The sequence below is a fragment of the Morone saxatilis genome, unplaced genomic scaffold (genome assembly GCF_004916995.1).
Source record: "Morone saxatilis isolate NCDOM2014 unplaced genomic scaffold, NCSU_SB_2.0 Contig1, whole genome shotgun sequence".
Classification (NCBI taxonomy): domain Eukaryota; kingdom Metazoa; phylum Chordata; class Actinopteri; family Moronidae; genus Morone; species Morone saxatilis.
The window spans coordinates 13188800-13212013 of record NW_023339651.1 but is presented as its reverse complement, the minus strand read 5'-3'; the positions used below and the strand labels follow the sequence as shown (position 1 = coordinate 13212013).

The window sequence follows — 23214 nt, the reverse complement described above, 5'->3', positions numbered from 1 at the left end:
AGTTATGATTTGAGTTACAATGTAAAAAAACTGAGCCTGAATTAAAACAGGATAATCATGGCATTGTGAGACTGTTACATCAGAAAAGAGTTAATTCAGGGGGGTTGATACTAAGCACAGCTATTGGGTGCAGTGTTAATGCTAAATACTACACAGAAGTCATTTAACTATGTTTACAAGTGAAAAACCACACGAGTGACTTCAGTATCAACTGTACGTGTACTGTCTGTTTGCAGGTGTATTGTGCAGCCACACAGTTCATACTACATGTATGTTAAAATGCATATTATGTCACGTATGTCTGTTCAAACCAACCTGAGATCCAACAGCTGATATACAGTATCTGAGGATAATGCTTTTGGCTTCCTATTTATTCGTAAATTATCAGACTCTTAATGTTTCCGTCATCCTGTTATGTGGATTTCTGTGATGTCACATTAGCAACAAAGCCAGTGTATTCGGGGCGGGGATCAGCCCTACAGTGTTGTGTATCACACGGGAACAAGGATTGTCGTCCTGCCTGCGGTCTGATTCTTGTGGAACTGGTGTGTCAAATGACAACATAGGCAAAATCCTATTTGTAATGTAAATATGTATATAGCACAAGTAAAAGCTCATTAAGAGCATGTGTAATTGAAAATGTCTTCGTTTTAGAATTATTGAAAATTTGCATGACACATTGTTTTGGGTATAGGAGGAAACTAGTTGCATGTTTGGCAAATGACTCCGTTACTTTGGATTTTATGTGGATGTAATTAAGGTGTTTATTTTGTAAAATTATTTTTTTAGATTTAATTGTTTGGTCATAATTGTCTTGTTTGTGGTAGTCATTTTCCTAAGGTGTAATTTTTTTTTACATTTTCACTGGATCACTATCAAAATGAATCAACCTTAAATGCTGTTGAATGTTTGTACTGAAACTAAGTGCCTGCATATTTAATGAGGCTGATTGAACAAAATCAAAAATGTATTGTTTTAAAAAGACATTACTTTTTATAGATTCCCTTTTTAATAGTGTATGTAGTCTGTATAAAATGATTTTTTGAGAAAATGTAATATAATGCCATTGCAATGTAATATATTTTGCTATTTTATTAAAGGTTTTTCTTTCAGCACTACTGTATATTGAAATATTCTCTGCTTGAAAATCTCTGCTGCATTTTAGTTTTAGTTGTTCAATGGTTTTCTATATTACAATTTTGAGGTATTGATAGTGTTGATTTTAAGGATATTTGTCTATTTCCTTTAAATAGGGCGAAAAATCTGAGTACAAGTAAAATGAAAACCTGTAAATTTAAGAGAATCTTTTTCCTCAATTTTGATATGAATTTAATAAATGCATTATGTTCATGGTATGTAGAGTCTGGCTGTCTGGTGATTGTACTTAAAGTTCGATGTTTTGAGTCCATTAAAGTGAAAAAGAAAGCAGGTATTTAAAAGAATCATTCTGTTTCAGGTGTAAGAGAAAACTGGGAGGATGAAAGGCAAGAATTTTATCCACATGTTTAAAACCAGATGGATGTGGTTGATTTCACTCCTTTCATTGCTGTCAAGAAGCAACCGATATTACCAGTCAGATAGTGATTGATTGGTATTCAGCTCAAACAGTGACGTTTGACGTCTCTGCTTTGGAATGCACAGCACACAGTTCTCTACTTAGTGTTTCTTATAGGATGTCTCCACTGAAGTATTTGGAGGTTATATAACTTAATTAAAAGCCCTGGAGAAGCTGGCAGTTTTCCAGGGAGTAAAGAGTGTTTTTGCAGAAACCGTCTCCGCCGCCCATCTGCATCATTATCTGCCTGGGAAAAGCTGAAGCACGTCAAGACTTCTGCCAGGGTAAACATCTGAACAGCTGCATACGAGGACAGCATGTAGAGACAGTATGAAACTGAATCTGTAGGATTGGGAAATGTTTTGAACTCTTCCCAGCTTTGACTGACTGTAGGTAGATTTATGACAGTTCATATTAGCAAAATAAGTGCAGGTGGCCTGAAACATGATGTTCAAGGCTATCAGGACCGGTGTTGAGCCAGCTGACCTATTGTAGCTTTCAAAACACTGTTTTGACTGTTGGACACAGTGAACAGTTGGCACATTTCTTTGTTTTTCTTTCATATCTAACAGTCCTTGAGAAGTTTGAGTGTCCTTGCCAGGCTGTGCTGTGCAGACTATAGGACGGGAACATGCACCGCCCTTACTAAAAAGGGTTTCACGCTAGCCAACAAATATCAGACTGTTATGGTGACTAACCTTAACCTTAGATCTCCATCTTCAGATCTCCAGATTGTTTGTTAACACTAAAGAGTACAGTGAAGTATAATTATTTTCTATGCATCTAAAGAAAAAACCCACTTCATTATAAACACTATAATTCAGAAGTTTTAGGAAACTGGGCATCTGTCCGAGCCATCGTTAGTAGTTGAGTGAATAAATTAATTTCACTAAAAATAACACTGGATATTTTGTCCAGACTGTAAACTGTATGGTTATTTTTCATATCTATATAAAGAACTAATGGTGTAGGTTTTATTTTTTAATAATAGTTTGAACATTCATTTGGATGTCAAATAAATGTAAATTCTGAACACTTTTTGTTGCAGAAGTTTGGGACAGTACATTTATGTGCCAGCAGGGAGCTCTGTTGCACTCAAAGTGTTTCTCTGCTGAACCGTCAAGTTACAGTAGCTTGTGTGACCTCTGCAAAAACATTTCTGCCCCTGTTTGGTCATTTTAATATTAGATGGCTCTTTTCTTTTTAATAAAAACTTTTCACTAGCTATGAGCGAACAATCACTGTCCTCTCTCCAAGGTCCCTTTTCTCTTACTACAAATTCAAGGTCAGAATTATAAAAGCTTACCTAACATTGTGCCAGAGTGGAACTTTGTTAAAAATATTCTCTCCCATTTATTTTTGTCCTTTGTAAGACCGCTTTGTCTGTCTCAACGTAGCACTTTTGTAAGCCATGTTCTAAACCTGTATCTCTGTGTGGAAGAGTACTCAAAGGTGTCCCCGTGGAAATATTAGGCGTCTGGGGAGTTCAGTTGTCTTGGAAGCGGTCTCACTTCAGTCAGGCAGAGAAGGCAGAGAGCACAGGACCAACACCCGGCAGAGAGAAACACAACGTCCTCGCTTCGACCTCAGGTAAACACAGTTGACAAGATCCATTTAAAATGTTAAAACTTGCCTTCGGAGGGATTTGTTTGTGTATGTGTGTAGGATAGGGAGTTCATTACATTGTTTTAGAGGCATCTTTTTTAGTTCAGGTTGGGTTACATACAAGTGAACTAAGAACAACAAGCTAAGTGTGAAAAACAACCATGATATTGTTTTTTTTTATTGAGTTACATAGCTACTAATGTGAGCACTGAAACTCCCTAACTATCTCTGTTAGCATCAGGAGAAAGCATGTATGTGCTAAACTTTCAAAATGAGTAAAAAAGTAAAAAAACCTTCACACAAAGGTGTTTTTTATATTGTCATTCATTATATTTAAGTATCTTTTCATTTGTAGGTGTACCAGTGGCTGACCCACATGGCGGGCCTCGCAGCTCTCTGCCTGCTGTTGGTGTTTCCACTGAGCAGCTCCCAGAGCACCCTCCAGTCTGAGCAGGAGATCAATGCCCATCAGGCCCTCGGAGCACCTCCTCCTCCTCCTCCACCACCACACTTACGTGACCTTCTTAGAAAAGAAGAAACCACTCATTTAAATGCAAAGCGAACATGTAAGTCTAGTTCAAAGAAATGTCAATGTAAGAAAGGCAGCATGTGTCTAAATAACAAAGAAAGAGGAAGCTTATCTCTTCCTCATTTGGAAAGGTTTTGTGTGTGAAAACTCTAACTCTGATGGTCTCTGACTCTGTGTTCGTGCCCCCACAGATGCCCCTGTAGACAAAGATAATGCCAAAGTGGGTCTGTTCATTGCTGCAGCCATGGGAACCTTCGCTCTTATGGCTGCAGTGTACTGTATTTACAACAAGTTCTACACCAAACAACAGTACCTGCACACCCAGCTTAATGATGAATCAGGTAGGTTAATAGATTTTTATTAGACTGCACGGCACTTCTCTAAACGTGTGGGCATAGCTTTTGTAAACCCACATATTTCTACACAGTTCACCACAGACCACAGAGACTGTCAACTGAAAGAAAACTGACAGCTATAACTATAAAAACATCTCTGGGTGGCAAAATGAGACTAAAGATTGTAACAGAAACTGTCTCCACATCAGCAGAGAGAGAGAGAGAGAGAGAGACTTCCATCCAGAGAAAACTGGACTCATCAACATCTGATCTTTTTCTTCTCTCGTCTCCTGGGTATCATTTGTTGTAAAGCATCACCGGCCAGGTTACACTAGTGTGCAATGTGGTACCTGGTAGTGAAGCACTTCCTGTTTGCTGCCATGTGGAGGCACTATTAGATGATGTTGCATCTTTAATAAATACAAAAACAAACAGCAAATGTGTGCATATAGATGTTATACATACAGAAACATGACTGATGTCATGTCACTGTCACTGATGACTGGTGTTTTTTTCTGCCGTTAAGTGCAACTTCACGGTGTCTCTTCCTCAATCCTGTAAACTAATATCTAATTAGAGGAAATATCTATAAGTTTCTTATATCTCTGTCCAGATTTAGCTGACCCCATGGACCCTCCCCCAGTGTTTTTCCACGCCTCCGCTGGCTCCAGTGCAGTAGATGTGCGGAGAGCTGGTTATGGCTCACTCTCGGACACTCCATCCATCATCTCCGTGCCGCCCAGCCTGTCTCCTCCTCCCTCTGCCATGCCCTTCCCTCCTCTCTTCCTCTCCTCTCACTCTCTGAGAACTATATCGGCGAAGGATCTGGAGAAAAGCTGTATGTGATATTGAATGCTTAAGTTGGCAGCGGGAGACTTTTGAATAACAGTCAAGAAGAAGTAGTAGTCATTTAAATATATGCATGTTGTTCTCCATTATCTACACACATCACACAAAGTCTTAATTTTTGCAGGCAAATTCAGCTGAAAATGTTTTCTTATAAAAAAAAGCATCAATTTCAAACCTGAAGAATGGGTTTGCACTTAGGTTTTCTGAACAGCAACATTGGGTGACAGAATATACAGGACAGTGATTTCATTTAACTGCTGTGGTATTTTAGCAGAAGTATCTCATCCACTTGCTACAACTGCCAAACCTGTCACTTACAACTATTAACCATGAACCGCCTGACATATTTCCCTTTCCCTAACCACCACCAAATCTGCCCTAAATATTTGCCTGTGCATCACAACCATGTATGTACTGTAGTCATTTGTACCGTATGTGTGTACAGCTATAATAAACTAGATCTTTCCTGCACCTTATCTAATACCAGTAATCCTGTCAGTAGTCATCCAATATCCTACCAGAAGAAATAAACTGCCCAGAGATTAAAGAAATGTTGTCTTGCTCGTTAATACATTGTATGGTCAATAACTACTAATGCCTCGTAGTTAAGTGAAACTGGATTCTTTTTCTATTACCTTTAATGCCAACAGGTATTACTGATCTATGTTCATTAAGGCACACATACAATCCCAGATTGGTTTTTGTTTTTAGGTTAAAAATGTGGAAGTTGTCAGACAATTTCAGCCAGTGGGTATAAAGAAAAAGTATCTACATATCTTTGATCTGTGTTTGCGCATCTGTAGATAGATGTCAATGTTGTCAAAAATAATGTTTTAGTTGTATTTATACACCTAGTTACAAATTTCATACACATTTATTATTTAACAAAAGAAATATATGTCCAAAATCATTGCGTTATATTTCTGGCTTTCCCTTCCCTCTCACTGGTTTGGATTTGACACGCAGTGACTGTGAGCTTACACAATGAAGAGATACTGAACTAATTTAAATGCTTTTTCATCAAATGTGTATGTCAGTAGCTACAGGCCCTTTTTCACAGCAGCTATTTTAACTTGAGGCACAGGTGTTACCAACAGTGGCTCCATACTGTTTAAGTGTCAGCCATGACATTGAGCCAGCATGCAGATACCAGTAACCTGAAACTGAAGCAGCTAAATGGAACTCAGCCATCTTTCATTTTATTATTTACACGTGTTTTTTCTTCTGTGACATGTAAAGATGTTTTATTGGACTTTATTGCAGACTCAGCTGCTCAGGATTGAAAAAAAAAACGTGTGTGCACCACTTTCCATGCAAGGATAAAAAAGTAAATTAAAGTACTTAAAGCCATGCATGCATTCAGTCAATCTGCACAGTGGTGGGTTGTTCGAAGATGGGGACAGGCACAAACTTATAACTGCAGTGCAAAATGTTTCTGTTAAACTCCACTATGTTCTTGTCAGATGATCACTAATATACAGTAAATATGAGTCATCTATCGTTTGCTTCAATCTGCTTTCCAGAGGAAGTTGCTAATAATTTGCTTTTAATTGTTATTTAGCTTCATAAGTCACATGTCCCAAATCACTGTTTAAAATTATCCAGCAGTTCTCACACATCCATATAAAAGGGTGTTGCAGTAAAGATGCGCTATGGCAGCTCTGCCACTGTTGGAATGAGCTCAGGACGCATAGCTCAGACGACAAAAAAATATGGAACTTATTGTTTTAAAAACGAGATTCTCCTTTTTTCTGACTTACATTACCTTTAACTGTGGATTTATAGTCTTTTTGTAAATATTTTTTAAGAATATCAAATAATTAGCAGTCCAACCCAGAACAGCGTTCCGGGAGCAACCTGCCCCTCCCGTGTTACAAATACCTGGGAACTCTGTTAATATGCTTCGATCGGACACTGTTTACTCCAACTCCCTTCATTCAAGGCTTGTGCGGTCCAAGAATAGCCGCTGCTTGAACAGTCAGTGCTTAAAACGCCGGGCTGCGGGGAAGGAAGTGACATGCTACCTTCCACTCACTACACACACTTGGAGAGATTAGCGCGCAGGCAGCGGTAATCTGGTTTCAGGACCACGGCCAGAGACTCCGTTTGGCCACGAATCGTGTCGAAAGTTTCCTCCAGCGGGCTGCGAAACCTTTACAAACACCAAAGAGTGTCAAGAAGTTCACCTGGACGTTAAGGACTCTGGCAAAGTGGGGCTGACAATGTTTGATCGGTTGATTTTATATAAAGGCAGTTGAAGCAAATTAAATCTGTGCAATCAGTGTCGCTGACTAGGGCAAACTGCGGGTTAAGGAGTCTGGTGATCAAGTAAAATCAAGTTTTTTTGTTTTTTTTATGTGTGAGTAAGAATCACGGGGCGGAGGGAGTAGAGGAGAAGGCTGTGCGCTCTGTCGGGAGCGCGCAAAGACTGCACATTGGTCGGATCCTGGAGTCGTGAGGATGGAGATCCGGCCGGACAGGTTTAAGGTCGCGGCAGCCAAGACTCTCGGGAAAATATACGGGTATGTAAAATCTCTCCGGGACAAATTACAACCAGAAAATGTTGAAACGCTGAAAAAGCGGCGGCGTTCTTGTGTTGATAAGAAAGTTCATCTTTTGCTATTAAATTAGGCTACTGGAGGACAGCCCATAATTGATGAAACATGATTTCATTTAAGTATTTGTCTTTAAAAAAAAAATCAAAGTGCCCATTTGAAGATCAAGCAGTCCAGAGGCCTGGATTAGTGTGAGGTTGGATGACCTGGCACAACATCTGTCCCTATATTGGCTACTGAGTCTGTCACATAAGAAACTGCAGACTTCATTTGTCACTTTATAAGAAACCGCACTTTTGCAATAACTGATCAAAAAAGTTACAATTATTTTTTCTGATCACACAAATGTTCTAAAACCTAAAATGAGTTTACCAAATCCTCCCATGCAATGATAAGTGAACACCAGCCTTTGCTTCTGAGGAACAAATAAACAGAATTAAATTTCAGGCCGAAAACTGTTCTATCAGTGTAAGATGAAGCGGTGGGTCGATGGCTGGATTCATTTCATTCAGGGGGTTTTTCTGCAGTGCTGTCACATTGTCATTGTCACAGTCTTATATACCTGGAGTTTTGTGACCAAGCAATCAAACGATGTGTTTTTCATTTCACAGTATGTTTGATGTGGTTGTCTATTTATTCCTCCAAACTCACCGAGAATCAGTGTTTGGTGTAAGACAGGCCCCTGAGAGCGCTCTACGGCCTGTGGTTCTGGCACACCTGTCAATATGGGACAGTAAGCTTAGGGAGACTTTTGAAAAGCGTGATGGTGGGCTGGGGAAGTGGATCAAGGTCGGAACATGGTAGAAAATCTGATCTTTTTAGACACCATGTGGCATTTTAGACCCACAAGACACCTCCGCAAATAATTCAAATGTGAGTTTTAGATTACTTCCACCAACAGGGCCTCATGGAAATACGCTGCAAAAGCAAATATATAAATAAATAAAAAATGCGTGGCACACCTTCCCTGCCAGGAAAGAGTGTGAGATAGTCGGGAGTCTGTCTAGTGATGGATATCTGAACGCAAAAAGGTGTCGATGAACTCCCCTTTCTTTCTCTCGGGATTTGATGTAGCGTCTAAACACTTAAATCCTCTCCAGAAATAGCCTCTGCGCCGCCCAAGCTGTCGGCCCACGTAAATCCCTGCAGTCCGTACACCTTGGCCCCCTCTCTCTCTCTCTCTCTCTCTCTCTCTCTCTCTCTCATCCCCTCCTCCCTCTAAGTAGCCCGATAGCTCGCCATTGTGCCACCCCCCACCCCACCCACACCTTCCCTCCCCCCGCAGGGAACCTCACAGCACCTCACAGACAGCCAGGATTAGGTAACTCGACCTACGGCAGAGCCCGCAGCGGCCTATAAGCTTTCATTTCCGTGAAGGGGCACGTGCTCTCAGGTGCTCCCTTGGTACCTTGCTGCCGTGCGTAAAGCGCACTGGCCCGTTCCCCGGCCCTGCTCCCTGCACGCGATACGGGCGCACAGAGAGAAAGCATCCACCTGTGCTTATTTTTAGTTATTTATTCATTTTTATTTTCATTCTTTTTTTATTTTAGGTATGGAGCTGTATTTGACTGCACTGTCACATTTGAGAACCTTAAAATAAGAGAATGTTTTTAACTTTAAAGATATATATAGCCTATACTGTGGGATTCCTCTCTGTGCTTCAGGCATCTTGTTTCTAAATCCTTTACCTGATTGAATTGGCCTCAGTATAATTGAAACTGAGATATGTACATGTTCAAATTATTTTCTACAGTATTCTTTCCATTCAATGTATTGAACTATTGCAAATTGTCCCTCGTGCTTCTTTTCTGTGACTACAGTCCACAGTTGAAATTCTAACTATTTTGTGTTGCTAGACTCAGTTTAGTAGGTCCTTCATAATATGGTCACAAAGAGCTTTTCAATCTTTCTAACAATCTACACCATTTATTTGACTCTCTCTTATCCAATCACTGATTCCAAGCTGTTGACTCAACTCTGAACCAAGCTGACATTTGTCCTTGACGTATGAATTAAGAGATTAACTTGGAAGTGAGAACCAGGAATGCTCGCTTTGCAGAATAGGTCATCTGAATTTTAGCTTTCTGAATCAAGATTCAAAACTGAGCACTTTTCTTACTGAGTTAAATTGGCTCCCAGACACGCTCAGCCCTTTCCTCATCGTGCGAAGAGTGCAACACAGAGAAGGTCAGCTAGCTTGTAAGGATTACAACGGATTTTCTTTAACTCGGGGTCAGTCATGAAAAGTCACTGCAACAGATAGCAGATATGGTATATGGTAGGAAACATGTGAAAAGGGCTCGTACATCTTTTTATCTATTGTATTGCAGAGAAAGAAATCTTCATGTGGACATCTTCTGGATATTGGGAAAGAAACTGGTGTTGAAGAAGAAGGAAATGTTGTGAATTGTGTGTGAGACTCTGCGTGAGTCAGGGGAATTGAAGGTAAAAAGGCAGCGATAAAGATGAAGAGAAGACAGGAAGAATGAAGAGAGAGGCCCGCTCAGACAAAAATAGTCCAAGAGAGCCAGAGATATTAATAATTCAAGAGTGAGAATCATTAATACTTGATCAGTGTCGGAGACTGTTAGAACCCCTGCTTACAGTAACTAATAGAGCATGTGTGTTTCATCATTGTGTAGTTGTTATTTCCCAGTCTGCTTACTGTTAATTTTTTTAGCTGACTACTTTAATAAAAGGTTTGTTGGCAGGAACATAAAGGCCAATCTAAGTCTTTTTGTCACTTGATATGTTAGTATCCATGCCATTTTTAAATCTCCACAGGATGTAGACCTTATGAAGCTGCAATAATGGTTGCCTCAATAGCTTTAGTGATCAAATGGTGCTTTTCTTTTATTTCAGAATTGTGATCCTCATCCCTCGTGAGTTGATAAGAGTGGTAACATTGTGGTTTAGGACAGAGTTCGTTCAAGTACACAGAGGAACAAAGTCTCACACAGCGAATAGAATACACCTGAATTAGATTGTAAGGTTGGCCTATACGTAAGTTGGATATACAAAGTGAGACGAGAGATTCTGGGGTGCGTATTGACTCACATCGGTATAAATCTCTGCTGTCTCTCTGCACCTCCAACTATCTAATGAGGACAAATTACCAAGATATAAAATCTATATAAATAAGGTAAATAAAGTTCAAGGAAAACAAGATATTCCAGTTCTGATGTGTCTTGAAATCTTACAGTTAGCAGTGGAGTTTTTCTACCTTACTGCAGGCTACATAACAGCAGTTAAGCTAAGCTCATTGCACGCTATGACAATATTGTGTTTACATGACGTAGTTAAATAGATCTTATGGTGAGGGCTTGTCTAACAACACTAAAGAAAAATTAAAGACATTTCAGATGGGTTCTGTGTTTGCTGTACAGTGAGTGAGCAGTTTTGGGGGGGGGCTCTCACACACCTTCAGGCACAGCATCCTGATGCAGAGGAGATACACTGTACACAGCAACTACATTTTCTACTCACTGATTCAAACACGGCAGACCATTCAATCCAATACATCAGTGGTTCCCAGCCTTTTTCCTTGAGGGACCCCTTTTTCTTTATCATTGAGTCAACCGACAGCCCCTCACTAAGGGACATATTTGAGGGATATTTCATATTATATTCAATATATAACAATAACAATACAGAACAACTGATAAATTGTACAATCAACCTAAATAGTGAACTCAACAACTGCATGAAGTTTTTTGATTTGCATGAATTTTGAGCAGATTATTAAGTATGGCATCAGAGATGAGTTTCCTGTATTATGTATTTCTTTTCTATTTTAAAAAGAAACTATTTAAAAGCCCCTAAAAGCCCCCTTAAAGCCCCCCCTTTTTTTTGACAAATTCAGTGTTTTATTCTATCTGATGCATGGCCATTTTTTATTAGCTCTGGTTGTTTTAACTGCACACTTTTCTAATGCATGACAAGGCCCTTTAGTAGAAAGTGAAAGCTCTGTAAAAAAGGAACCACTGCAATAGAAGCTGCTCACCCACCAAAAAAATGTATCTATCATTACCTCCTTCTATGTATTTTGCCTTATCACTTACTTCTGGTTCACAGTTAATTTCAGAACGTTTGTCACTGAGGAAGTTTATATTTATTATATTTTATAATTAATAAGTGTATATGATGTAAATCCCACAGCAGTGTGACATCCAGTCTATACTTGCTCTTCCTCTTCCAGACTTTCATCCCACCCATGATGAATGTTCATAATGGCCACTGTAGGAGTGCTGTTATTAATGGGTGGCTATGGTTCATTTTTTATCCAGTCAAATCTGATCTTTTTCTTTCTTGTACAACCAGCTGTAAAATAAAGTATAATATAAAATACACCCCCATCCCCCTCTTCCAAGCTTTATTCATGCTCTGCAACATTGGGGGTTGTACTTTGGCTAAAAGCTGCAGGGCTGAGTTGACTGAAACTCTCATGTATTGTATATATCTCTCAACGGTGGTTATAAATTACATTTACCAGGCAAAGGCCATAGCGATATATGTTTTTAACTATGATAACCTAAGTATGTATAATAAATAAAGCTGATATATAAAAGGGGCTCTGTGCTCTGGACCTGCAGTGCTCAAGTCTCGAGAACTCAGCATTGCACATGTCATGTTTAATAGATGATCCGCAGCGTTTAGATACATATTTGATGCCTGCTAGACTGGAGGCTGGCAGAGGTCATGGTTTCTTAGCAAGCCATATGCATACAGGTTACAGACAGGAGCAGAAAAAGAGGATTTAACCTTGTTTGGAAGGATAAGAGGAGCTTTCTTCAAACATTGTTGCCTTGTACTCGCATTGTATTCTTCACTGTGGGCCGGTTCTGTCAGGAGATGAATGTCTGCAAAAAAACATAAATATCCAGTATATTAACACCTTAAGGAGACAGGATAAGTCAAAGTAATGTCAGTGAGCTCCAGTGGTTGTGGGCTGACAAGAAAACTGTGCTGACTGTTTCTTGTTAAGATGCTGGAGTTACCGGTCAAATTGACAGCAAGAAAGATTGTCTGAACATGAATCATGCACTTCTATCAAGCCAAGTTGTCGGTCTACAAGCCCTTCAGGACAGGATCTGTTTCCACTGTGGCAACCAGTGTTGGGTGTCTCACTTACCGACCGATTTCCCTGAAAGAAAATCCACAATATAGAAAGAGTGAATGTTAAGTCTTTTGAGGGCTCAATAACTGTTATAGAGAAGAACACTACACTGATTTTGGGTTTTTTTTCCTGAAATGTCTAGTGTGTTTTGATGTGTACTGTCAAGGTTGGGCCATATTTATAAAAATGTTTGTAGATTTACACTTGAACTTAGTCTTAGATCATTTCTGACGTTGTTCTTCTATTCATAAAAGATACTGAGCACAAAAAACTTTGCTTACGCAGGTTCTAAGAAGCCCATTTGTAACCTACACACCTGTGATCTATACATCTCAAATTAACTTAATTAACACCTGCCTTACAGTCAGCGATTTCCCCTTATACAATGCTAACACAGTGTTTAGTCAGGAATGGTTACTTCTTTCTAATTTGACACTATAGAACATCGTATGCTGTTTTTAATTAACACGTTGGATCTGGCAATTCATTCCTCACACTTTTAATTGATTATTCCAATCTCAGGCTTGAGCACGTATGCATCCCAAACTGCAATGCCCCTACATAACCAGCAGGAAAATGACTTACTTACGTCAAGTCTAGACTTTACTTAGAGATTTATGCATAAATCAGTTTATTAAATAGGCCCATTGTTTCGGTGGCAAGCTATCTTTATAGGGCAAGGGTTGCTATACAACATTGCAAAAGGTTTAAAATGATTGGTAGCCCAGACAATCATGTCAAACCATCACAAGACAAAGTACAAATCTTTTGGTTACATTACACTATTAAAAACAGATTTATTTCCTTTGAAGACAGTTTAGATCATATATATTTCTGGTAGAGGACCAACCAAGTGACTGTCTTGAGTCTAAACATTAATTTACATACTACATTTTCGATTCACTCCTTCACAGAGCTCTTGAGAAGAAGCAGGAAAATGGTGAGACCATCGAGTTGTCGGCGGAGGGCCGGCCGGAGCAGGTGGAAGAGAAGGAGATGCCTGTGGTGGACTGCACATGCTTCGGCCTGCCCAGGCGCTACATCATCGCCATCCTCTCTGGCATCGGATTCTGCATTTCCTTTGGTATCCGGTGTAACCTGGGCGTGGCCATCGTCAGCATGGTCAACAGCCACACCATCTTCAGAGACAACAAGGAGGTCGTAGTGGTGAGTGGCGGCAGATGAGGTGGGAACAGTGGTCTAAGTTTGTGGTATCTTGACCTAAATGACACAGTCAACAACAGTAAGGCAAAATAAATATTATTATGTTGTGTCTTTAGATTATTTATGTATGACATGAGTGATGGATCAACACACACCGTACAGCCAAAAGAGCTAAATTCCAAATAAGGAAAATCTTAATTTTACAATATACAAAAAAACAACAACAATGCACTTCCAAGTTTGCATGAGTTAGGGAAAGGTCATTGCTGTTTTCAAAGCAAGATACACAAGAACGTGTTTTACAGCGTCAAAACTTTATTAATGTTAAAAATATTTGTTGAATAGAAATTGGTTGGTCAAACAAAGGACTGGATCATCATAAAGTCTCTCAGTTGATGTTACAGTCAGTTGAGTCAGTTGTTAAAGGTTTGACACAGCTGATATGAGGGCATATTGGTGATAATTCTATTGGTGGCTGAGCATATATTACCTAGTAGGACCAGTGATCAGTCGTATGAATTCTATTGTTTTGATTGGTCTTTCCTCAGTTTAGAGGCTTGTTAACCCACCTACATCTAATGGTACGGTATTAGACGTTAATGCATTTCAGGGTTCAAACTCTAATTCAATCATATGATTGATCTTTTTCTCATGTTCTTGTCTCCCTGTGTGTTCCAACAGAAAGCTCAGTTTGACTGGGATCCAGAAACAGTGGGAATGATCCACGGCTCCTTCTTCTGGGGATACATAGTAACCCAAATCCCAGGAGGGTTCATTTGTCAAAAGTTTGCAGCAAACAGGTCTGTTAATCCACTATTTATGGTATGGAAAGAATACTTGCACATTCTTGTATATATACTGAATGTCTCTTCCTCTCTCCATTCACTCCTCCTCCAGAGTGTTTGGCTTTGCTATAGTGGCCACGTCCTGCCTGAATATGCTCATCCCTGCAGCAGCACGGATGCATTTTGGCTGTGTTATCCTTGTCAGGATTTGTCAAGGACTTGTGGAGGTGCTCTTGTCTATTAAACACAAGCAATGAGCAAGTTACACTTTGTTTAAAACATTTATCATGGTGTAATTTCTTCTCTATCCTACAGGGGGTTTCATATCCAGCCTGTCATGGTATTTGGGCAAAATGGGCACCACCTCTTGAAAGAAGTCGCCTGGCCACCACAGCCTTTTGTGGTGAGTCTATTATCACAGGAGACTGTTTGTCTATCTTTAAACAATGAATGTTTGCTATCATTTATTAATAGTTTAATATAGCCACAATTCAAATCAATTAGTTGTTTAGTTAACTATTTTCAGAATTGATTAAACCCCGTTTTAAAGCAAAAATGCCAAACAATTTGTCCAATCTTTGGGTTTTTATGTAACACAAGCAATCTGAAAATGCATTTTATACTATTTTTGTGACAAAATCCGTGCCAGATTAAGTGACACAATATACAAATACAATGTCCTAAACACAATGCTTCTCTTTTTTCTAGGTTCTTATGCTGGTGCTGTGATTGCCATGCCTTTAGCTGGAATCCTAGTCCAGTACTCAGGATGGTCATCAGTCTTCTACGTCTACGGTAAGAGACCCTTGACCTTTGGGCTGGAGGTCAATTAAATCAAATGTAGTTTACAGTGGGGCTACTTTTTTTTTAGACACACACTGTAACTTGGGAAACTACACAAACATACACATCAGAAGTACTGCTGATTTCAATAGTTGTGTAGACACACCCATCTCTATGCACAACATACAATAACACATTAGATGCTGACACATACTGAAACTGAAAGGACAAGATGACTGCAAAAGGCCAGCACCATAAATAGGAGAAACAGAAAAAAACCCATCACCTATTATGTATGAATTCAACATTTAATCCTTGCCCATACAGAGGCAGCAGCTGCAGTCAAGGTGTTTCCTTTGCAGCGTGTTCTTTTTGACATTTCCTTCCAGTCTTGACACTTACATTACTCTTTCTCTCTCCTCTGCCTGCTTGCCTGCTTGCCTGCTTGCCTGCCTGTCTTCCTTCCTCACCCCCCAGGAAGTTTTGGGGTCATGTGGTATTGCTTCTGGTTCCTGGTGTCATATGAAAGTCCAGCAGCTCATCCCACCATCACTGAGGAGGAGAGAAAATACATTGAGGAAAGCATTGGCGAGACGGCCCAATTTACAGTAACGGTCAGTACATACGGACGATTTCTCAGGTACAATGTGATTCAGCCACTGTATCACGTCACGTTGGTTGACCAGTATTGATGTGACCTGCCCTGCAAAGTGATGGTAAACAAGCAAAGCAAAGCAAGAGTAAATAGGAAGTAAACCTGGGTGGAGCTCAAGAGGGTGTTACTTTATCACAAGCAACAAAAATAAATTTAGAAACTCCACATTAGTGATAATCTCTAATCTGCTTTCATGCATTCAAGCAAAACTATCAATTTAGCCCACCCATACTTTTTGCGCGCAATGTCCTTGTCACTCATACTTACGTACTAATGAAAATAGGTAAGCAAACAATTGTGCATGTATGTTGGTAAAACAAGTCAGAGGCTTTAGAATTTCAATACAAAATCAGCTAAATAAGCACTGTATTTTTCTGTGTTACAGAAATTCAACACACCGTGGAGGGCCTTCTTTACGTCCATGCCAGTGTACGCTATCATTGTGGCTAATTTCTGCAGAAGCTGGACTTTCTACTTGCTGCTTATCAGCCAGCCTGCATACTTCGAGGAAGTGTTTGGGTTCGAGATTAGCAAGGTAACAGAAACCAGATGTGGGCGGTAAGTTCCCATACACATAATACCGTGACACTGCTGAGCAAAGGCAAAGCTATAGAAACTTTCATTTCCAGGTTTATTCAGGTGATTATATCCATATCCATAGATGTCTCAGACCTGTTACATAAAAATAAATGTTTTCTCTCTCATCTAGGTGGGCATAGTTTCTGCACTTCCCCACCTTGTCATGACCATTATCGTGCCCATTGGTGGCCAGCTTGCTGACTATCTGCGCTCCAACCACATTATGACCACAACTAACGTCAGGAAACTTATGAACTGTGGAGGTAAGAAAGGCCCAAAATGAACTGAAGGTAAAATTAGAAATGCATAAGAGGGAACACATAGCCGCAATAATCTTCTTCTTCCAAGAGATCAAAACTTTAGTCATGTTAGTACTGAAGTTTTTCTAAGCACCCTATTTTTAGTCATAAGGCGTCAAGCGAAACTGACAAACTGCACAGTAACCCATTGGCTAAATATGGGGTTAACTACAGTATTTAGTAAGCAGTGGAGAGAAAACATTTGCTGCATAAGAGAAATGATGACTCACTGTAAAACAGAAGCTCTGTCTCTGTCGGCTATTTTTAAACTACAGAGAGAAATCAATAGCAGTGAAATGAAGAAGCATACAGTGTACGTATCACTTTGTAGGAAGCTGTCAATACTGGAGCAACTTTAGGTTACTGTTCAGTCAACAGCATTCTTTGAAAAGGGAGAAGAGAATAGAAGATGAATAACAATGGCCTTCAGTTGACTTACATAAGCATCTTGCATTGAAACTTATTGTTTCCTATAACACATAAAAGTATTTTTTGTTTCATGTCTGTGCTATTTCACTTGTCTGCATCAGGGTTTGGGATGGAGGCAACCCTGCTGTTGGTAGTGGGCTTCTCTCATACGAAAGGTGTTGCTATTACTTTCCTGGTTCTGGCTGTGGGTTTCTCAGGCTTTGCAATTTCAGGTAAAACCACATTTTTGTTGCACGCATTAACACTGTCTCCAAATACAAAAACAAACTTTTCAGCCACAAATGTTTAAGTGGGGAGCAGAATTTGTAGGGCTTGTGAATAAATAAACAATTTCCTATCATTTATTTGCTAATATTGTATTTATCCTTCCTCTTAAGGTTTCAATGTCAACCACCTGGACATTGCGCCGCGCTATGCTAGTATCCTCATGGGTATCTCCAATGGTGTGGGCACTTTGTCTGGTATGGTTTGCCCACTTATAGTTGGTGCCATGACAAAGCATAAGGTGAGAACTTATGGTGTAAAATACACCCCAAAACACATGTCTGTTCTTATTTTGTGTTTTTCTTATTACCATGGATTATTACCATTATTGAGCAAACATGCCTGCCGCTGTGTACATAAACAGCGCACCTCTAACTGAGTTTGGTCATAGAACATGTTTCTGTTATCTAAAACAACAGCAGAGGTGTCACTTCCTCAGAAAGACTTATTTTCAATTTTACCATTTTGCACATCCAGTAGTTTTACATGGAGAAATGTATCACTTAAAGGTAAGGTAAGCGATTCTGGAGAAATCCAATATTCCGATAAATACCATGATATAGTGAGATCAAGTAATGTAACTAATGTTAACTATGCTGTGGGTTAGCACATTGTTGAATCCAGACGATGAGAGGTTTTCCCAGAGAGAGAACACACCACCTCCAGACAGCATTACTCACAACTCTCCTGTAGCTAACATCACAACAACAGCATATCCTCGCAAACTAGAAAGTAAGCTAGTAAGGGCAAGTAACCCTGGCTGGAATGGCTGGAATAACAAGTTAGGGATGGAGAGTGTAAGCACATTAGAATCCAATAAATGTGCAAGGCTCTCTTTGGTTGGTTCGATTTAATGGGTGAATATCATTAGAACTTTAGAATATAATTAATAAAAGTCATAATGGAAAATACAGCGCACAATTTTTTTCATGCTTATAACCTCTCTTCCTCTTTTTTTTCTTCTCACCCTCCTTTGATAGACGCGGGAGGAGTGGCAGGGTGTGTTTCTTATTGCCTCGCTTGTTCATTATGGAGGTGTTATATTCTATGGTGTGTATTTTCCTCCTTTCATTTCTTTCAACTCCTGCAGCTACTGCTTCTTCAATAACCAGAGCATTAGTGTGTTCAAGTATGCAACAATGTGAGCATTGTTACCTCCGTCAGTAATGTTAGGTTTTTATTTGTCTGTCAGTGGGATTAAAGAAAAACTACTGGCCAGATTGTAATGACACTTGGTAGAAGGATGTAGCACAGGCCAAGAAAGAACACATTAAATTTTCTGCCCTTCTAGTCCTTCATGCAATCTTCTGTAGATTGGGTTAGGAACTGAAATGTGCAAAAAATACAGATGGATCTTGTCTGTCTCTGTGCTGCAGGCCTCTTTGCATCAGGAGAAAAGCAAGCTTGGGCGGAGCCAGAGCAGCTGAGCGATGAGAAATGTGGAATCCTGGATGAGGATGAGCTCGCAAACGAGACAGAGGAGCTGTATCGCACGAGTGGCGGAGCAGGCTACGGAGCCATGAACCAGGGAGCGGATCCCAATGGAGGCGGAGGCATGGGAGGAGGAGGAGGAGGAGGTTGGGTCTCAGACTGGGACAAAACTGAGGAATACGTCCAACCAGCTGGAACCAATAATTACCTTTATGGAGGAGAGGGGGACCGATAGTTAACATAAAACCAGCAGACCCTCAGCTCATAGCCTTTAGTGAGGCAGAAACAGTACATCAACAGTCTGGAGTTTCACCTGATGGCATGAAGAACTTGAGAAAGTGAGGATTTAAAATGGAATGCGGGAGGGGACCATTTTCAGCAAGTCTGACTGTATTATCATAACTGAACTGAATTCAAAGAAACTCCACAATGAAGGTGAAGACATTAGTAAATGTAAAATGTGTGTTTGTGTGTGATTTCAATTGTGTACGTTGTGTGACAGACAATCTAAGTAAGAGTGTTTTAGGACTCATCGGCCAATCTCTCTTGGAGGAGGGCCGTGTTTTAGGCCTGGTGTGGCTTTCTTTGATGTTTATTCATTGTAATAATTGTAGAAATTTCTATATTATCTGACAGGATTTGGATTTTATTTGTATGCCTCTGACTTATATCTGAATCATTCAAGATTACAAATCTCTAGGTGCACATTGGTCACAAGCACATTTCTGTTGTGGGTTTGTTTTATTGGTTTTAAAAATGTTTCATAAACGGTTGTAGAATTTGCACCTCCACTGAAGTTAAAACAGGAAATGACCAAAACTGGAGCTACAAGGTTTTCAAACAATGGTACACAATTCCTAAAGTTTTTTCCTTAATGTGCACACTTTTAAGAAAAAGCATGTTACTTGTGCCAATACAACAAAATATCTTGCTCTGTAGTATTGGTTTACTCATCTACTGAGAAAGTAATTGAACACCTGCAAATATTACTGCACACAGCTTTCTGTGAGGTCTAAATAGCCCATACTGACATTTGTAGATGCAGAATTTTGATTTCCTCAATTTTTTTTATGTAATAGGCCTCGAACCTGTCTGCCTGCTGACAAACTTGGGGAATAAAAATGCCTCGTATAGGACTAGAAGGAATGCGATTATCCAGGGTAATAACAAATCCCCTATCAAATTAGTTGCATAGCATAGAGCCACTTCCATTTCTATCAGGTCTCTTTGAGACTGTTCTCTTCAAAATCCAACATCTGAATTATTTCAATATGCTTACCATGTAATATATGCTTCATTAATGTTATATATATATCATGTTACTGTTATGTTTAGGCAAGTCATGCTCTGAGTGTAAACATCAGGAAGAGCACCATATATCCTAAGAACCTCAACAGTTTCCAGTCTCTGCTCTCTGTCGCGGCGGCAAAGCAGAAAAAACACTGAGCCGAGGCTGTTGTGTGGTGCCAGTTATGTAGCAAATGTCAAAATGAAAGAAAATGAGAATGTTAGACACGTAGAGCTCAGTCGATCTTGTTTAAAGGTACACTTTTGTTACCCTTCGCTTTATTTTATTGTGCAGCAAGCTGAAGATATTAAATGATCAGTAAACAAAAGACTGATTAAAAATAAAAGTCTGATAATGGACAACAAACAATGATGTTTCACTGTACATGAGCAATTATTTTTTATTTTTTGGTAGTATATGTAATGTATCTAGCTAGCCCCAAAATTAAGGTTTGAAGATGAAAAATATCCCTGTGTTAGATCATGGGTGGAGTTCAGTGACAGAGTAAATATTTAAATGTAAAGGTTTTTTTTGTCATTTTTCATTATTTATTGTTAAATGTTTCGTTCTGGATTGTAAACTAAAGCTGTATATGTAAAAATCATGTACATGTGGAAAATATTGTATAATAAAACCTAGAGGTGATCATTCTTGTACAATAATTATAGATTGTCTTGCCATGTAATGCTTATGCATGCTAAAAAAAAAAAAGGTAATTACAGTGATTACTTTTAATGTTTTTTATTATTATAGCATCTCTTTCATCTTTTTTTAAGCCAACTTTCCTCTACTCCATGCATGATTCAGGCACAAATAATGCTGGTCTTTATGCCTTTGGATACGGTGGTTTCATGTTACCCATAATGCTGTACTCCTCTCTAGACAGCATATTGATCATGAGCTAAAGTATAAGAGCATGGAAGTGAAGGAAAAAATAGATTTTGATGGCACCAGAGCAAGGGATAGCCTCACTGTCCTGCTCTGGTCTCTAAAATCAATAGGATTATCCTGCATCCATCTGCCAGTGGGCAAATATTAGTTATTTGGATGTAACTTTAGTTATATGAGTGCCTGTGTAGCCTTCTAAAGGACTTTGGTATTGGTTTACCTGAGTGTCAACCTCTGGGGCTAGAAAATAAAACCAACACTTAAGTGCCCAAAACTGCAGTTCCTCAAACGGCTACTTGAGGCCACCTCCACAAGTGAGTCAATCTCCATAAGGCCTCATATTAAGACTTACTTAACAAAAATAAACATGATCACAGCATAGTACAAGAAACGGTTTTGTTCTCTATAGCTAATTTCCATAGTGCCTTCTTTATTGTGGAAGACAAAATAAGGCCACACTTCAGCTCTGTACACTGTGTAAGCCGGTCTAATTTATTTGGATTCAGCCATTGTAGCAAGGTCTTTTCAGATGGAAAGCGACTGACATGCCTCGCTGTTGACTAATTCTAGGACTGTGTTTACAGGCAGCATGTGCTTATTTCTTTCTGTCTCATCATTGGTTCAAATACTTAACGTCAATTGTCGAATATTAATAGATGTTAAAACAATAAACCGGAAAATAAGGTAATCAACCAACATAACCTAATGATTTATTAATCCAATGTTACTATTTCAAAGACAGTATATCAATATTACCTCATTAACTCATTTGTCTTCAAGTCTTATATTTCCGCAGTAAATTCGTCCACCCATGTTCTCATTTTGTAAGGATTTTCTCTTTCTCTGTGGCCTTATAACATCTTCAGCCATCAGATAAACTACTTGGTTTTAAATATGGACACTGTAAGCTGACTAGCAGACAGCGTGGTGTGGACCAAGAAGTAAAGGCCATGGCCTTACATGACTAATGCAACAAGAGGCTCACTGTCTGAAACACAAGAGATTTGCTCCATTCAAAGGTACGTAGTCATAGAACATTACACCTGCCTTTTTCTGTAGGTCTAGTTGTAACTGCAGCGCCAGTGCTAAACTACCATGTACTTCCTATTAAAAAAAAGGCCAATCAGTAAACTGTATGTGTAAAGCTTTCAAAGCATTTATTCAAGTATTTATATATATTTTTAAAATATTGCCCACTTTATGTCTAATTTCAGAGGAAGCATCTCTTGGAACCAACAAGAGCCCAGGTCTATTTAGGTCTATTTAGGTCTATTTATTTATAATTAGTTATATGGAAATAATGGTAGGTTTTTGCTCATGATGACCAACAGTCCCCAGAAGTTGAACTGGGGTTTCCCGGTCGTGTTTCTGAACTGACTGCACTGGTTGTTGTCATTCTGCTGTAAAGATTGTCAAAAGACCAGTTTTGTTGACTTGTTTCTTATATAAATTTTGATACTTAAAGGTAAGGTATTAAAAAAAGAAAGACAACCAAGTTTAGTCAAAATACATTTATTTCAGCACATTAAATACAACAGGAATGAAGCTTAAGAATCTTAGGCAACTGCATTTGCACTGCAGATTAAGCTCATATATCTGATCAACATATGCACTGTAATATAAAGTACAATCTATTCAGTAATACAGCATTTCTTATGTGCACAAATATAATATTACAAAAAGTATTGGTATGGCAAATACATTATAAGATACAAAAGTCCAATCAGGAGGCTTTTCCCCATCACACTATGACTTTACAAGGAAATATTTTAAAAATAAAAGTTCACCCTTTACCCATCACTGAAAGCAGATTTATGATAGTTTGATGAAGCACAAACACAAAAAAGTTTGATTGAGTTAAATGAATACATGTGTAATGCTGTTATTGTGAGTATATGTAAATCTCTTTCCCTTCATAGCGGAGTCTTTTGCTCCTCTGCTAAATTCTGTTCCTTCACTATTCTTTTTCCTTCCCTACTGCTTCTTATTCTCCCTCTACCTCTCCTTTCATTCCCCCTTTCCTCAGTGCTTCATATCCACCTTCTCCTCCTGCTGCCCCTCCACCCCCAGGGTGTGGTATACCCCTTCTTTCATGCCCTCTTTCC

At 39.2% G+C, this 23214-nt stretch overlaps 3 protein-coding genes across 3 annotated transcripts in view; 2 read left to right on the top strand and 1 right to left on the bottom strand.

Moving 5' to 3' along the window:
• The window catches only part of LOC118334057 (sodium-dependent neutral amino acid transporter B(0)AT2-like), a gene marked incomplete in the record, with an annotated part of 7958 nt that extends 6843 nt beyond the window's left edge, over positions 1–1115 (top strand). Inside the window, 1 exon segment of the mRNA XM_035669878.1 lies at positions 1–1115.
• A 2421-nt stretch (positions 1116–3536) lies between these two features.
• Positions 3537–19392, top strand: LOC118334049 (vesicular glutamate transporter 1-like). Its single transcript, XM_035669867.1, is given in 15 exon segments — positions 3537–3675; positions 3881–4030; positions 4638–4770; positions 13459–13711; positions 14390–14508; positions 14606–14720; positions 14809–14896; positions 15202–15288; positions 15754–15890; positions 16317–16466; positions 16641–16773; positions 17340–17450; positions 17616–17743; positions 18483–18552; positions 18879–19392. Coding segments are annotated over 15 exon segments (2112 nt in total). The 3' UTR covers positions 19178–19392.
• A 3213-nt stretch (positions 19393–22605) lies between these two features.
• The window catches only part of LOC118332659, a 6356-nt gene continuing 5747 nt past the window's right edge, over positions 22606–23214 (bottom strand). The window contains exon 9 of the mRNA XM_035668057.1: positions 22606–23168. Within this exon, the coding sequence (XP_035523950.1) occupies positions 23094–23168 (75 nt within the window). The 3' untranslated portion in view covers positions 22606–23093. The remainder of the gene's footprint in view (positions 23169–23214) is intronic.